The sequence below is a fragment of the Rhamphochromis sp. 'chilingali' genome (assembly GCF_963969265.1).
Source record: "Rhamphochromis sp. 'chilingali' genome assembly, chromosome: 14".
Lineage (NCBI taxonomy): Eukaryota > Metazoa > Chordata > Actinopteri > Cichliformes > Cichlidae > Rhamphochromis > Rhamphochromis sp. 'chilingali'.
Window position 1 is genome coordinate 7,136,810 of NC_137941.1, and position 16,504 is coordinate 7,153,313.

Below are 16,504 nucleotides of genomic sequence, written 5' to 3' on the forward strand. Positions count from 1 at the left end.
CAATATTGAGTCATCAATCAACTGAAAAGTATGAAACATGCCATATAAACCACCGTGAGGCTCCATTATTGAGAATGATAAATAACAGGATTTCTTAAGGCAGACAGTGAGCCAATGAAGGCAGTTCATTGTTTGATAGCTCAACGTGCAGAAACGTGAAATAAATGGCTTCAAAATCAGTCCTGCATACTGAAATATCCAAAAACCACCCACATCTGCTATTTTCAGAAACTGGAGAAGGTCCACGACTCCTGAGTTAAAGCTGATCTTCCTTTCAAAGGAGCACTTCCAGGCTTGCTGCTTGCTTTAGGTCATATCCTGGAAGTCCATTCTGACCGCTTCCATCTGAGCATCTGGGATTCTCTCCTGGTGTGTCACAACCATGAGTCTTCAACTCAGGTTTTATTTTAAAAACAGGAAGTGACAAAGAACCACGCCTGGTAAAGAAGGGTAGGTTTCCATTACTGCTGTCAAAAAACTCTCACAGACGATTTCCTACTGACTCCTGTCTCCGACTCAGCGATCAAATGGTAGTTTGAGCTCCACAATGTCCAAGCGGAAACATGGTACATCCGGTCAGGAAGGCCGTGGGAACACCATTCAGAGCTGTTAGAGAGGAGTCCTGCTGCAAAATCCTCCTGTAAAGATCTCAACTTTGCGCAGCAGCTTTGTCAGAAATTCAAGAGTTCACGTTTAATACAGAGGACGAAATTCAGCACACATACGTACAAATACCAAGAACGGGAATCCCAGGAAAGCATCCACAAATAACAGAAACAGCTGGATGCAGTCCAGAGGTGTTAAAGGATATGAACTTGAAGGGGACATTAATGATATTTAAGTCTGGTTTGTTTTGTTGTTTTATGGTTGGAGCTATTACAATCACAATAATCATAACCAGCTATCCCCACCATATTCCAGACTTCACATGTATAAATCTCAGAGTGATTGATCAGTGCGATCCCTCCCTCACACACCAGGACTGCTGGGTTCTTCACAGTGATGCACGGGGTCGTGGCTCTCAGGGCTCCACTCACTCCGTGGTAGTACTTGAAACAGATCTTTGTCTCAGCTGCAGAGGAAGCAAAAAAGAGTTACAGCCCTTTAAAAACATCACATGGAAAAATCTTTAAAGCTCAGCTGCACCTGGAGGTTCATTCTAAATGTTCTCCTTTGATTTGGAGGTAATTTTTACACTCAGTGAGGTCTAAATCATCACTGGCGGCCATTTAGATCATTTTAAATATTTTATAGCAAGAACTGCAAGAAGTGCAGAGATACTTTTCAATAACCAACTTACGCTCCATAAAGTAGGGCCCGGGCTCGAGCCTCCACACGATCTGACCCTTCTGGGTGCCATTCACCCCTCTGTTCTTGCAGTCCCACACGTTGGATGGACTGGTTTCATCTGCAGGAGGGTAAATGTGTTAGTTCACTCTTGCTTTAGACACATCCGGCTCTTGCAGCATTTATTTTTAGACCAAAGAATGTGAGTTAAATCAAACAGCATGCTCTGCATTGTGCCGCTGCAGTGCAAAACTGTTCTGCCTTTCAGCGTGTTTAGTCTGCGGACTCTGTCTTCCAAAACACAAGTTTGCCTTTAATCAGTGAAATCCATTCCCAAAATAGCCTCCCTGTAACCTCCAAACAGAAGGACAAACTCCAAACTTCCTCTGAGTTAAAAACGGGGAGGGGGAATTCCGCTGTACGTAGCACTTTTGCGCACAGATTAATGAAGCACCAAACTCAGCTGACTGGTGGAAGTGTGTGTGTGAGCATGCCAGTGTGTCTGAAGGGGAGGCGAGGAGGGGAGGGCAGGTAGCTTATCATTGAATGTCTGCTTAGTCAAGGAAAGTGGTGTCTCCTCTGGGGTATAAGACCCCGGAGAAGGTAATGAAGTCCTGGCGGCCTTATGATCGATATGAAGTGACCTGACGCCCCACCGCCCCCAGACAGTTTTACCAACAAGGAAGGAAATGTCTGGAAAATGTAATCAGCTTATCCAGATGGGTTAAGTCTTAGAGGTCAACAGAAATTAAACTGATCGCCTGGTAAACAAGTTAAAACCATCACGAAGTCGAGTCCTTTATAGGAGTAATTTCACGCCGTCCAGAATTTACTGCCGTCTGTTGTGCGGCAGGTTTGTCTGACCTTTCCAAAACCAAAGGCGCCCATTGTTTTCTGAAGCTCATTATCCATCACTAACACAGTCCATCATGCTGATGAACAGCTCTCAGAGTTGGAGTTCTCCCTCAACGTCACTTTGTAATTATCTGGGGTAAAGAGACAACGTTCATTATTTGCTTCAGTGAACAATGAAAAGGCAAATTTATGACCGTGGCAGAGATCCCCGTGTTTAATGTGGTCAGAATATTTTTCAAAAACTATGTTAGAAACAAAAATTTAACTTGAGTTGGAAACTGGGTTCACCATGACGCAGAAGAGACTCATGCATACATCTGACCCTGATTAATGTCCTCGCAGCCCCTCATTAGGAAATTTAACGCCTAAACCACGGGGTGCCAATTTGGAGTATTATATCTGTGCACCCAGATGAAGGTAACACTCTGGCTTATTATGAGCTGCCGTGCAGCAGGTTAACATTATCATTAGGCAGTAATTTCACACTAACTTTGCTCCAAAAGGGCATTTGACTGCTGTATCCTGAGCAAAATTTGGCTTATGAGGTAAAATATTCTGTATATTTGCACAGATTCTAGCCTGCTATGTCTTAAAAGACGTGCAAGAGTGGGATACTTTTTAATGGTTACCTGTGTGTGCACCTGATGTGTGTGCTGGATCACGGTGCAATTTTGGATGTTTATACTTACAGCTTATTATTAGGCCCACACACACACACACACACATCAGCAACCAGCAACTTCAAGCTTCGCTTCTGTGCACTTTTTAATATTTGTGCTAAATACCTCAGCACCATTAGAAATACTCCATTTCCCATAAGCCCCATACCAGCCATGTGTGCACAGCCAATAAAAATAGCTTGAAAGAGGGGGTTAAGAAGCTGAGATCACAGCAGTGTGTAAACACGCATGGTGGACAGTACACCACACTTAGATTTTTCAGACATAAAAAAATAAGAATAAGAATCTGCTTTCAATCACAGAGCAGCAGATCTCTTTTGGATCTTTACTACGTGATCAAAACAGAGTGGACTGATCACCGGTGTGCTGGTTTCACACTCTGATTCCTGTATTAGCTTTCACCATCGTGGACAGATCTGCGTGAGCCCGATAGCCCTCTTCAGCACTCAGGTCGACGGATTTCCTCCCTGTCAGATTCCTGTCTCTAAGCAGGATTAGCGGACATTATTGGAGACCACCCGGCTCGTGCGTGCTTTGTGATGGTGTGTGTGTTATCGTACACCGAGGCAGAGCCGTGACACGTTGACTCAGCCTCCAGGCCCGGTGTAAAGTCTCAACAGCTAATGTTTCAGTATTGACTCGCTGCTGGAAGCTCCTGCACGAGACTCTGCACCAAGCTATCGACAGATTTCGATAACAAAACATCAGGATCAGCCGAAAAGCTTCGAGGACACGCAGGGTCAAGTCAGCTCTGAATGACGGCGAGCTGCCAAAGAGTTCAGCAAAACAGATTCAGTGGTAAAAATACACGTAAAAGTTAAAGTGACTGGGAAAAACAATCATTTAGCTGGCGCGTTCTGATAACATACGTGGGAAGTGGGAAGAAATTTATGGAGGCCAATAAAGAAAACACATTTTCTTAACCATAAGTCAAAATTTTAGTTTATTATCTCAAAATTTAGAGCTAGTTATCGACCTATCGAAACGTCCAGAGCAATCAAACTGTAGATTTGAGTGTTATAATCTAATTTAGTTTCCTTTCAGTGGTATATTAGTTTTTTATACTTTTGCCAAATTCTTAAATATAAAGACAACAATTTGAACAGCTAAACTAACTCTGGATTAGACTCTGAGTTTCTACGCCCTGTATTTGCTAAATCCAGCATACCCTGAAAGCTGAGGACTCTTTCTGCAGAAAAACATCTGAGGCGAGTGGGGTCTGTAACAGCCAACCAATATGTGACACCCACGTTGATAGCCTTTACCTTTATGGACTGTCAGAGTTACAGAGTCACTAGCAATGGATTTGACATATATTGACATATAATGCCACCACCTCTTCTATCCACCCTTCCAGGTCTATATTGGGTATTAGCAGTACTTTTAACAATGGAAAGCAGAAAGCCAGGCGTGTTTTACTTTTAAAATCAAAGGGAGTAGATTGTATGATAAGCCATCGGGGCTGGCATCACCTAAAAACAGCTACAAAGATGAGCTCAGAAGAGCACAGTGGATAAACAGGTCTGCTACCCCTTGCGTTAACACCAGTGTTGAGCTTATTAATATGCAAAACTTAAGTTCAGTTTAGGCTGCAATGACAGTGCCCTGAGATGAAGTCGAACACTATCGAACCGCCAGCCTTCCAATCAGTGGACCTGCTCTACTGTCTGAGCACATACACCTCGCCTCTGCAAAGATATCAGCATTATAACAGCATCAACACTGATCTGAGAGATAAGCTGTCCCAGACGTGTGTCATTTTCAGGTCACCCCATATAAGACTGATTAAATCTGAGAAAAGCTCCCATCTGACCCCCTCAGAATCAGCTGATTGCTTTTCTACAGTAACTTTAGGATATTTAATGAAACCAAGCAAACTTCTGTGCTCAAGCTAAGTGTAATATTTTAGAGTTACAGAAATGTAATATTTTTTTTTCTCTCCAGGATATGTCGTAAGTATAAGGAGATAAGTCCACATGACATTTATGATCCGTTTTACACACACAACAGAATTCACAATCTGAAGCCAAATCCGTTTTTTCCGCACATTTTTTATTTATAAGCATTTCTGAGCATCAGCATTTTGTGATCTAACATAGTTTGAATAAAATGCCCCAGTTTAATGTCTCTGATGAGCAGAAAAAATCACTGGTAGCCTGGATGATTGATTGGTTTTCTCATAATTTAGTGGAGAAAACTTTAAAAAGTGCATTTTGTGTAAATTTTCAAGGCTTGTATCACTGTGTTGGATAGGCGGCTTTATTAAACAGCTTTTTTACCTATGTTTAGATACCAGGATCATCGCCTTGCTGCATTTCCTTCTGAATCCAATAATTTTCTAATGTAGCCATATTGTAATGTTTCTTAATGTGCTGGGAGGCACTGACTTGAGATTTGACACAAATTAAAGTTCCTTTACTTGCCATTGCATCATCTTACCGATGTGGTACAGCCCGATCCAGTCTGTAGCATCCACTTCCTCCTTTATGTCCCAGGATATGACGAGGTTCTGGCCACGGTTCAGCGTGTACTCCAGAGTGGACGCTGTCAACGAGGACCGGCTCTGGGATGTCACCAGGTCAGTGTCGCTGTTTGCCCGCGGAAGCCCGATGGGGCTGCTCACCACGGACACGGTATCTACAGCCGCCCCGCCCCTCTCCGCCAGAGTCCGCAGGTTCTCCGGGCTGAGGGTGTGCCGGAGATGCGGGCTGCGCCTTCGTGGGGCCGACAGGTGTTCGCGGCCCCCAACGGACAGGTTGGGTGGATTGTGGGAACGGGTCCTGGGTGGCAGGACCGCTGTGGCGAGGGAAGGACGCATGTTGGCAACAAGTGAAAGCAGTTAATGAGTAGAGCCGAGAAGTAGAGGCAGAGATGAGCTTCTTATTGAGCCGGACGGTCACCAAAGCGATGACACATGTTTCTGATTTATCTGCCTCTTGTCTAGAAGTGATGTGTGGGTTCCTGATCCACAAAGCTGTGCATTTTCATCCGTTTTCGTCCCTTAATGAAGCTAAACAGTCGACTCTTTACTTAGTTCATGTTATCCAGTGGCATTAAGAACCTGAGGATGGAGAAAGAAAAGAAAGACAGACAAAACTCAGTGAGCTACAAAATTGCTCCGGCACAACAAAAGCAGTGATTGCACGGCGCGAACTGCAATCAACAAATGGCTGAACAAACATCCGTCACCGGAGCGGCTGTTTGCTGTCAAAGAAGCCGTCACAGACACAAGTAACCCGGCACCTTCCTCTTCCAACATCACCATTCCAACACTCATTTTAAGTTTTCTTTCATTAATTTAATGCACTATTTACTTCTTTGAATGATGAACGATGCGTACCGTGTGTTCGCTCTCTCTGCTAGAAACACTCAGCCCACATGAGGAGAAGAGCAGGCTGAAATGATCTCATTTGGAATGCATTATCTCTACGAGACCGCTGGAAAAGGAAATCTTTAAAACAGCACACACACACACACACACACACACACACACACACACACACACACACACACACACACACACACACACACACACACACACACACACACACACGTGTCTACAACAAGGTTTCAGTCAGTGTAGGCTGCCTCAGTAAAAGAAAGGAGAGAGGCGACAAGCAGCTGTATCTGCCTCCCAGGAAGCTCTTCAATCAGCAGATGCCAGTTTGGGAAGTGTCTTGGGAGCGCTGTCAGAGTCTCAACCACAGCCATTTTGTTTTTAAAGAAAGGATGCCATGTGACTTCAGAGTCTAGCCAGGGGGAGGCTGGTATCAGTTAGACTGAGGAGCATTAGCGGTAAATGTGTGTGTGTTTCTTTTCTTAAGGGCAGAAAAGGTTTGGTAATATTTAGCTAACGCATGCCTGGTGCAGTCACTGGAAAATAATGTGGGCTGCAGTCTCAGCTAAGCTTGATATCTGTGGTATTTGAAGTATGCCTCAAGAACCGAGCCGCTGGTAACATTTTAAAACTGTCAGCTCGTCTGCAGACCTCAAAGTAGGTTGTCAGACTAATGGTATTAAAAAAAAAACAAGAATCACTAGATGGTCTGAGCTTCATTTTATCTTATGATAAGTCACTGCAGCCTGCTAGGGTTACAGGTAGGACGTCTCTTATTTGTGACACTCAAACAAAAACGATGTCTATGAGATTTAATTTGAAAGGTAACACCTTTTGGCTTAAAATCAAAACCTAACTCCAGCTGCAGAAAGGATGCGGGTGACCTGGTGGAGGTCAAAGAAATGAAACCGAGTCTCCAGAAGTAACTTAATCTGCCAACCAGGTCTACAACTCACTGCTTGCTCTTTAATCTGGACCAAAAAATAAAAATGACTGTAAAGAACTATGGAGAAAAATAAATAAATAAACGACTTAGTAAATAATTATGCCATTAAATGCACCCCAAAATTTAAATAAATGTAGGCTATTACATTAAAAAAATAGATAGATAGATACATTGACATTTCAGTTCTTTACCTTTGCAGTCTTAACTTCCACCCAAATGTACATGCATATTATTGGATAATCACCACGCTTTTATTCTGAAAGTTTGGTTAATGACTAATAATAACTAGCTAATAAATAGCTTGCAACGGTCCTATCTAACATTTTCCCTACTGGTTAGTTCGCTGACCAGGCTGCCCCTATGGTGGCCCATGCAGCTGCTTGCCCGGCTCCATCGTCTTAAAAGATCACTCTAACCTGAACCTCACCTAAGTTACCTGCTGGAGTTCAGCACAATGAAGCTGGGAACTCATCTGAGTTACGTATTTGTCACAAAGTTCATGGCATAAATTAAAGTACAAACAGCACTATCTAATTCTATGTTGGTCTTATTTCACGGTGCACATAGATGCATTCACACATATGTATGAGTAACACCCCTCACCTGAAAGACAAATCATATCTGTAGTAAAAACTAGAGGTGGGCGGATCGATCCAAATATCTGCTCTCCCCTATATAAAGCTCCTGATATAGGCTAAAAGTTTTGGTATCAGCGTATGTTTTCTGGTTTTTCATTTGGCACTGTGAAATCAGCTTTGCTCCATGTCACTATGTCAGCGATTTAAAATGACTTTTAATAAAACAGTTTATCTTTAAGCACTGGGACAATCATTTTGTTTTAGTGTATCGAGAATCACGTAATTCTACTTGTATTTTGGTATTGTGATATTCCTAAATATTATGTAATTGTTTGTTAAACTGTTTAGTTAACTATGAAGTCAACAGTAATAGTAAAGTTATTTGATTTTTGTATTTATGGATTTTTTTTTTAAAGTTTATTTGTAATCTTGGCAGTTTTGGTCCTCCATATAGGAGCACAGAAAAAGGGTGTTTGAGTTTTTTTACCATCCCAATTATGTTGAAATATTCCTTAAACATTGATTTTAGTGTTTTTTCCAGCCATACGCTCTCTCCTTTACTTTGTCTACTTCCATCTTTCTTTGCTGACTAAAAGAATCAAATTGAAAGTGACACTGAGTCTTCACAGTGGGTATAAACCTCACACAGCTGCTATTATAAATGCTTCCTCTTATCAGTAATACCATCTTCCTTTCTGTCTTTCACTACATTCTCATTAGTGTTTCATTTCCACTCAAAGACCATGAGGTAAGCTGAAACTCTTGACCATGCAAAGCAGGAAATCAATCTGAAGGTGATTCATGCGTGTCTCTGAAATATCCCGGGCCTGATGCTGAAATAAGATCTGTTGCATTTGTCATGAGGAAAGCCTGGACGTCCCTGACTCAACGAGATTACCAAGCCCAGATCTCGTACAGGGATTTATGGCAGAATAAAACCTTCATCACAGATGCAGGAATACGTAAATCCAGATCACGTGCTCACATGGCCAAAGTCATATAGCACAAGCAGGGGAGAGAGGTAACATTCATAAGCAAGCAGAGGCATCTTCAGTTAAAAAATAAATAGATATGAAGCTGCTTGGTGGTTATGTAAGCGCTCCTGTGGTCCAATCGGCCCCCTCCTGCAGTTCTTGCCAGGCATTGTCTAACCCCGATGTGTAGCGGGAGACGCCATGGCTGCTCGCTAAAATAGAGAGGATGAGGAGTGCGTGCAGCAGCTCCAAACAGCACAGAACAAACCATGACCTCAGGAGACAGCATTAAGTAATCTGGACCCATTCCAGTGCTTTTTTTCTTTGAAAAGACTCCTGCTTCCCATTATAATCCCGAAGCCCGGCCCTGCACAGTTTGACCTGGATTAGCGATTGATTCTCAGGAAGGTGAATATAGATAAAGCCTTGCATGAGAACCCCAAAATCAAACAGCTTTTCTCAGGGATGATAAATGTCTCAAATGCCGTCATTTGAGCGCTGCTCTGTTATTAGGCACTGAATACTTTGTACAGTGCACCGCTGTGCGCTGAATACTAACAGCAGACACATCTGCAGCAGAGGAGGTGATGGAGTGTGCCAGACTCTGCTGGATAGTTGTTTTCTCGCATCCTGTCAAAAAGAGTTTCTTCAGAGAACGCTCCCAAAACCAGATGGCAGGTTTAGGTATTCAGGTATCGCTGTCGTGCCGTTCTTCGTGGCAGGTCGTTTTCAGTGTTGTTTGTGAAGCTGGAAAACTCCAGCGTCCCAAGTGACAGGCATGACTGACAGGCACCATGGAAGCATTATGGCTGTACATCTCCCTTTGCACAGCTCACAGTTCTCTCAACACAAGGCACATGCACCGCTCTACTGCACGCACACCATGAGTTTTCCCCTGGTTAAACAATTAATGAATTTGATCGAGTTTAGTTTAGTTAGATTCTGGATTTACTTTTCTTCTTCTCCAAAGCCTCATGTATCTTATTGTCACAACCACAGTTCAAAAACATACCAGTGAGCCATTTCATTACACTTTCTTTGCCTTTCTTTCATTTAATACTAAAAAGCATGCTTCTGCTGTCAAGACATATCTCCTCACTAACAGTTAAAAGCCTATAAAACTGATCAAAATGGCAGTTTCCAACATGAATCGAGACTCTGACACCTTAAAAACAAAAACCACAAATGTCAGTGTTAGTTTTTTTTTTTTTTAAATAAAAGCTTTTTTTAATGTCAGGCTGAACATTTTAGTCACTGCCATCTTGCTTTTTAAAAAAAAAAGTGATATGCACCTGCCAATCATAAGTTAGGTCCCACCTTAAAGTATACCCTCAAATATTGTCTGTTTTACTTTAAATGGGATCGTATTTTACTGAAAAAACATCATGTTGTTTTAAATAAGACTTAAAACTAGTGACTGAGACCATAAACTCATTAGCAAGACATTTATAGAGCTCATTAAAGAAAGTGAGAAGGAGGCTCATTTTGTCATAGACTCCCATACAATCTGCCTGCTTTCTGGAACCAGAGGAGTCGCCCCCTGCTGGCCATTAGAAATAATGCAGTATAGGGGACTAGAAAAAAAAAGTGGGCACATCTTTTTTCTTCTCCTTTTCCAGAATTCTGAGAAAAAAGTCAGAATTCTGACTTTAATCTCAGAATTCTGAGAAAAAAGTCAAAATTCTGAGATTAAAGTCAGAATTCTAAGATTCTGCACATACCTGCTATAAAACATGCTCTCATATAATTAAACTACATTCTAACAGGCATTCAGAAGCAAACCTCCAGAATAGATTAGCCAGTCATAAAAAATATGGGGTTCTACTCGTCAAGTCCGTGACCTATTAAATTGTACAAAACCTTCTTACATAGTTAAAGTTGTAAAAGAGTCTATTGTAACCCCATTTTTTTTATCTTTTTCTGAGTTTAAAAAGGAGCTTTGGTTCAAACAGCAAGTAACAGAACAACTTCAAAAAGTGACACTACAGTAAGGGGTAAAGCTGGGGTTGAGCTCTATCTCTACCAAGATTTGCTGTTGCTTTAAACTCTGTTGTTTCACATTATCTCACGTAAGTTACACTGTCCTGCTGCAAATACCCTGCAACAAATGTGTATTAATCCTTCGCTGCAAATACTCCCAAGCAAACGCACCTCTACTCAGTGGGATTAACATTTTCTGAAATCGACAGTGACCATCTGTTACTGAGCAAATTACTAAACCTTTACTTGGCAGTAAGAAAGACACAGATGGATTTAAGGCCAATTCGTGGTCCCACCACATCTGCATTAACCTCTGGGCCTGAAGAATAAAGCTGCCGTTGAAGTGCAGTTCCTCTCATGGCCACTCGAGGCTGCTTAAACATGTTTAAATCCTTGTACAAAAACCAAAAAGTTTTGTTCTCTATAGGAAATGTACCCGTGGATAGATGCTCTGCAGGATCAAAAATTAAGTCCTCCAGAGATCTGCACATTCAACTGTACTTGACTTACTTCTTCATGTTGTGCAGCTAAACCAACTATTTTCTTTCCCCCTCTAAAATGAATACAGTGATTTAAAAACACTTTTTTGGATAAACTGTGGACAACCACCCACTGATTCATGAAGTCCTGCTGTGAAGCCTCGAGCTGAGCATTTTTATAGTATTTGTGAACGCTAATGGAGATCATAAATTACAAAATGAACATCACGCTGCTTTCAATAAGACTTGGAACTGAAAACTGAGACCATAAAACCATCAGAACATCATAAATTTTTGTTTTCGCAAACACAGGAGTCGCCCCCTGCTGACTTCACTTTTCAGACCTGGAAGTGTGTGCATCTTTTATATACAGTCTATGCACAGCTGTTGCTTCATTTTATAAAAAAAATTTACAACTGACAATCAGAAATGAAAACCTTTGCTGCTGCTTTTCTGGTGTTTTCATATGTGCAGGTATCTGAGTGTCTGTGTACTTGACACACAAGTGCAAGCAAGGCTTTTCTTTGGCTTGGACCTGAGGACACACACACGGAGCTCAAATAGGCGCCCGTAAGGAGCTCTGACCCAACATCATCTGTCGACCAATCATTTTCTCGTAGACAGATGCACCCGTTACACCTGCAGCTCCTCGTGCACATCACTTCGGGTTTTGTGATGGTCAAGTTTCACCAGTTTCATGATCTTCGGTGGTGAAAACAATTAACAGTGGAAAATATTCAGGTCATCAAACATTAAAACGAATCAATAATGAAAATAATCGCTGAATTCACTGCCTGTGTGTGTGTGTGTGTGTGTGTGTGTGTGTGTGTGTGTGCCAGCTCCCCAAGGTGCCCGTTCTGTCAGGCTGTAAAGTGCTGCAGTCACCTCCACAGGGGCACAGAGGGGTCCCTCTGCTGACACACACATACTTTGGCACACAAAGTTAGGAACAAATCACACAACCAGCACAAAAAAAATAACTTTTACACACTAAAAGCACTTATTTCTATCCACAAGAAAGATGCAGCACCATAAAATATCCTCTCCCTGAGCTCCATGATGACCCTAAAGGTGGATGAAGACATGCTTTTGTTTAAAGGTTTAAAACTGGAAGATGCACCTTTGTGAGTCAGTCTGAGCGAACACGTATTTCAGTGCCGGTGTGTTCCCACTTCCCAGAAAAAGTGCAGCGCTGTCCCACTCGGGGTATTTTTTCCCTCTAAACACATCGCCCTGGGAGTAAATGTCCAGGATGAGTCACTCCTCGGGGGGGTATCCCTCCATGTGACAGGCCTCGGGGAGTCAAAAATAGCATTTACGCTGGAAGGCTGATTGATATCTCCGAGTTTAAAATGCTTACTATAAATGGGAATGTGGGTTGTTTGTGGATGTGTAAAAACTGTAAACAGACGCTGCGCTCGAGGCATTTGTATTCTGCTCTCTTTATTTACTTTAACTCCTCATCTTCATTCACCGGTGACTGTGCAGACCATCATTACAAATTTATGCTGTGCAGCCAAATGCTTAAAATTCGAGCACAAAACCTAAAGTTTCTTAGCGCATCAGGCTGAGACCCACAGAGGAATCTCATATTAACAGAGCAGCTACAGAAATGTGAATATCTGCGAAACCAACAATTATAATAACCAAAGGAGACAGCTGGCTATTCGCGGGTTAAGTTAATCATGGATTAATGATGACCTGCACATAAAGCAGTCAGCCGTTTCGTGACATCACTGCAGGGTGACACAGCCCTCTATCCCTCGCCCATTTTAACATCTGACGTATCGTCTCCTTCTATTTCTAACCATCTAAAAAAAGACTCAATAAGGGTGCTTAATGATAACAATAACCCAGCTCTTTCTCACCATACAGCTCCACTTCACTTTGTTACAAACCACAAAACTGCACACCCTGCCTTAACGCTTAACTAATAGTTAAAGTTGTATAAAAGGTTAAATACCATTTGAATTGTTGCTATGATACTATTTGAAGATATCATATCCAACTCGTTTTCATTCATACAGCACCAGAACCCCAGCGATTGGACGTTTCCCTGTGAGCAAGACTTAGGAGACTGTGGGGTGGAAGAACTCCCTCTTTAACATCAGGAGACCTCCAGTCTTATACTTATCTTTAATTTGTAGATATCTGTGACTGCACATAACCCTGTCCAGTTTATAGATGCAGACTGATAACCAAGCTTGGTAGCATTAGCTGATAACTTAGCACTCCAACCCCTCGTCCAGAAATGGTCAACTCTGGCTCCAAAAAAGACAACATGGTGGCAGACTAAATGATTCAAGATATGGAGTCTAAAACCAAAAGGTGATGTCACAGTAGCCATTTTTAACATACGGTCTAAGATAGAGAGGTATAGAAGAAAAATGGCATGACCTCATTAAAGCATGACTTCACTAAAGCGCATTTAAGATTTCAAAATAAACAGGAAGTGAGGTAGACAACAAAACAAAAAGCCATATCACCTGTTTGTTATTCATGGTCTCTCTATGCTTGCCTTTTTTCTTTTCATCTTCCTTTCACATCCCCAGCATGTCACAGTACATGGCTGTCCTTTCATGATCCCAGCTCTGTTGTCAGTCTCTTCCTGTTAAAAGGAAGTTCTTCTTCCCTACAGTCACTAAGTGCTGCTAACAGGAAATGATCTGATTGTTGGGGTTTTCTCTCCAAACTGCAGCACATCTGCTTTATTTTTTTCACCAATCATAATGTACTGTGTATCCAGTTCATATTAAAGTGGGAAAATCACACTTATCCCATATTAATATGCTTTCGAAGAACAATTACAACACACATGCATTTACTACAGTACTTTATTTAAGAGGCATGTGTAGAACTGAAACAGCCAAAAAGATAGTTTATGCTGTTTTTCCACATCACTTTTACAAATTACTTTGTATACTGAGTCCTCAGTCAGTAGACCTACCTGCAGCTAACATTAAAGACTCTGTAGGGTCTCAGTCAGGACAGATATCAGGACCAAACCTCCCCCCATAACCTCGTCAAATTCTGTCAAGTGAGGAAATTTTCTTTTCTTTGCAAGAGCAAAACAGAAATTCTGCATGTTCCAGTTCATCTCGGGTAACGCATCTGTTTCAAGTATCAGATTTTTGAGAAAGCTGAGCGTGCTTGCAGCTTTGCAGATTTCATCCAAACCCCTACCTTGAAAGCAGATCAAAGCATAAACAATTTATAATAAAGTTGCTCCCAAAGGGGAATTTAGCAAAGACACTGCAGGCTCCACAACAGCAAAACTCAATTAGGACCACAAATATGTTGAAATTAAAGGGGGAACTATGGGGGGATTGGGGCCTGAATGGGACAGTATAACTCTGCTGTGGGGTTGTTTACCTACCTGATGGCTGAAAGTCAGAAAGGCTTTTTGCTAAGCTGTGATGTGAAGCTACATAATCAAAACTGCCTCTCATCATCACACTGGAAGCTGACCCAGAAAATAACTAGTTTCTATCATAAAATTGTCACCGCTCGCTTATCCCACAAACCAGTGATGGAAACATGAATGTTTGTGTTTATCACGTCGTTAAATGTGACTCATGTGATTCATCATTCATGTATTGTCCCACACTCTTCAACCACAATTTATTTCGTGGACTAGAAACACATTTCTAACCCTGACCCTTTCTGGAGCATTGGTGTTCAACACTGATCCACTAAACCCACTGCTGGCGCATCTACACTGTCAGACTGGACCACTCTGAAGGTGTGTGTAGCTAATGTGGTAGCCCCCATTGTGGGCCACAAAATGGCACACCATGGCAGTGTACCAGTGTGACCAAATGACAAGAAAGTAAATGTGGGACAACAAGTATAAGAGTATAATTTACTAAACGAATTTTGTATCTTTGATGATGCAAATTAAAGGTTTGGCATTCCCTGAAATACTGAATTTTGAATATCTGAGCCACTCAAAGAGTGCAGCAGTGCCTCAGTGTGTGGGACAGGGGGAGGAGGCATAAAAATCATGTACAGTCTTACATAAAGAGGTAAGCCTTGTGGCCCTACAGCATCCTGAGCTACATCCAGTGGTGACGGAGTTGTTGTGAGTGTGAGAAACAACAACTTTATCCTCTACGGATTAAACAGACAAATTCAAATGTGCATGTAAAATTACATCAGGTAAATTAAACGTAGACTGAGTATTCAAGCCCACATGTTGCCACATGTCCCCAATACCTTCTGCCTTAAATAAACAGGTGAGGACTTCATTAGTGCAGAGACACACGAGGTGATGTTTTTGCACTTTCATGGATTGTGATTCAGATCGATCCCGTCGGGCTGAGCTGAACCGCCGTGGACGTAAACAGGGAGCAGCACCCCCGAGCCGCGGGGACGTGGAGGTAACCCCCGCTCATGGCGAACCGTGTCAGCAGAATCACGTTACATAACGGCTCGCATCCAACTTTAATCGTTTCAGTCCGCGCGCGCGCCGCTGGCGAGGCCGCGCGCGGCAGCAGGCCGCGCCGCACTGGCGGAATGTGCAGGTGTCGCCGCGCGCTATTGGATTACTGTGGGAATTCCCTACGTCATTTTTCCCTTTCTGCGCGTCTGTGCAGAGACACGCGCGTGACACAGAAATCGATCGAACAGCAGCGCGGAGTCGGTGCTGCGGCGCTTCAGCGGCGCGTTCAGCTACTCTAAGCAGCACCTTCATCATCGTCATCAACAGGCTCTCGTTGCCTGCTGGAAGCCACGAGCGCTTGCACGCGCCCCCGTGCCTCGCGGAGCTGCTTACCTTTGGCGCAGAGGTGCGGGCTGCTCGGTGGGTTCCGTGCGCGAATATCACGGCTCAGGTCCGTGCGGTCCAAATGAGGCGAGACGGGCGGGGTGCCGCGCTACAGCCCCCCTCCCTGTGGGATCCGGGGCAGCTTCGGTTTCGGAGTCACGTACCGAGGCGGGTTCCCGGTGCAAAGCTGCGGCGCTGCAGAGGCTCCTCTTCGGCAGCAGCTTCCAGAGGTGTGCGCACGAACTCCGCCAGCTCCACCCTGCGCTCCGTCCGCACAGGTTTACGGATTACAGCTCCGGCATCACAGCCTCAGTGCCCCCCTCTCTGCATCGCAGTGCGCTGCAGTCTGAGCCGACGTCCTCCCAGCAGTCCCAGCAGATGCTCAAAACCTGACTGGGCTGAGCAGCTGCTGTCAGTCCAGGAAGGGACGAGAAAAGCGTAGCCTGCCGGAGGATGGCGTAACGGCAGGGTGTTTGCAGAGGAGCGACTTCTCCTCTTCAGGGCGCGGAGGGATTTCTTCAGAGGATCATCGAGCCTGAGATGTAGTTTTTTGACTGACGATAACGTACAGTATATACGCTGCATATTAATGTGGGAAAATGCCAGAGTGGGCGTGAATCTGG

At 43.2% G+C, this 16,504-nt stretch overlaps 1 protein-coding gene across 5 annotated transcripts in view; it reads right to left on the reverse strand.

Moving 5' to 3' along the window:
* hecw2a (HECT, C2 and WW domain containing E3 ubiquitin protein ligase 2a) overlaps nucleotides 1–16,272 on the reverse strand; it is a 44,949-nt gene extending 28,677 nt beyond the window's left edge. For 3 of the 5 annotated variants that reach the window (XM_080901974.1, XM_080901972.1, XM_080901976.1), the window contains exons 1-4: nucleotides 15,891–16,272; nucleotides 5,262–5,883; nucleotides 1,301–1,408; nucleotides 978–1,072 (exon numbers count right to left, since the gene is read on the reverse strand). In XM_080901974.1, the coding sequence (XP_080758100.1) occupies nucleotides 978–1,072; nucleotides 1,301–1,408; nucleotides 5,262–5,640 (582 nt within the window). In that variant the 5' untranslated portion in view covers nucleotides 5,641–5,883; nucleotides 15,891–16,272. The other 2 variants (XM_080901973.1, XM_080901975.1) reach the window with 2 other exon arrangements.
* Between the last annotated feature and the right edge of the window lie 232 nt (nucleotides 16,273–16,504).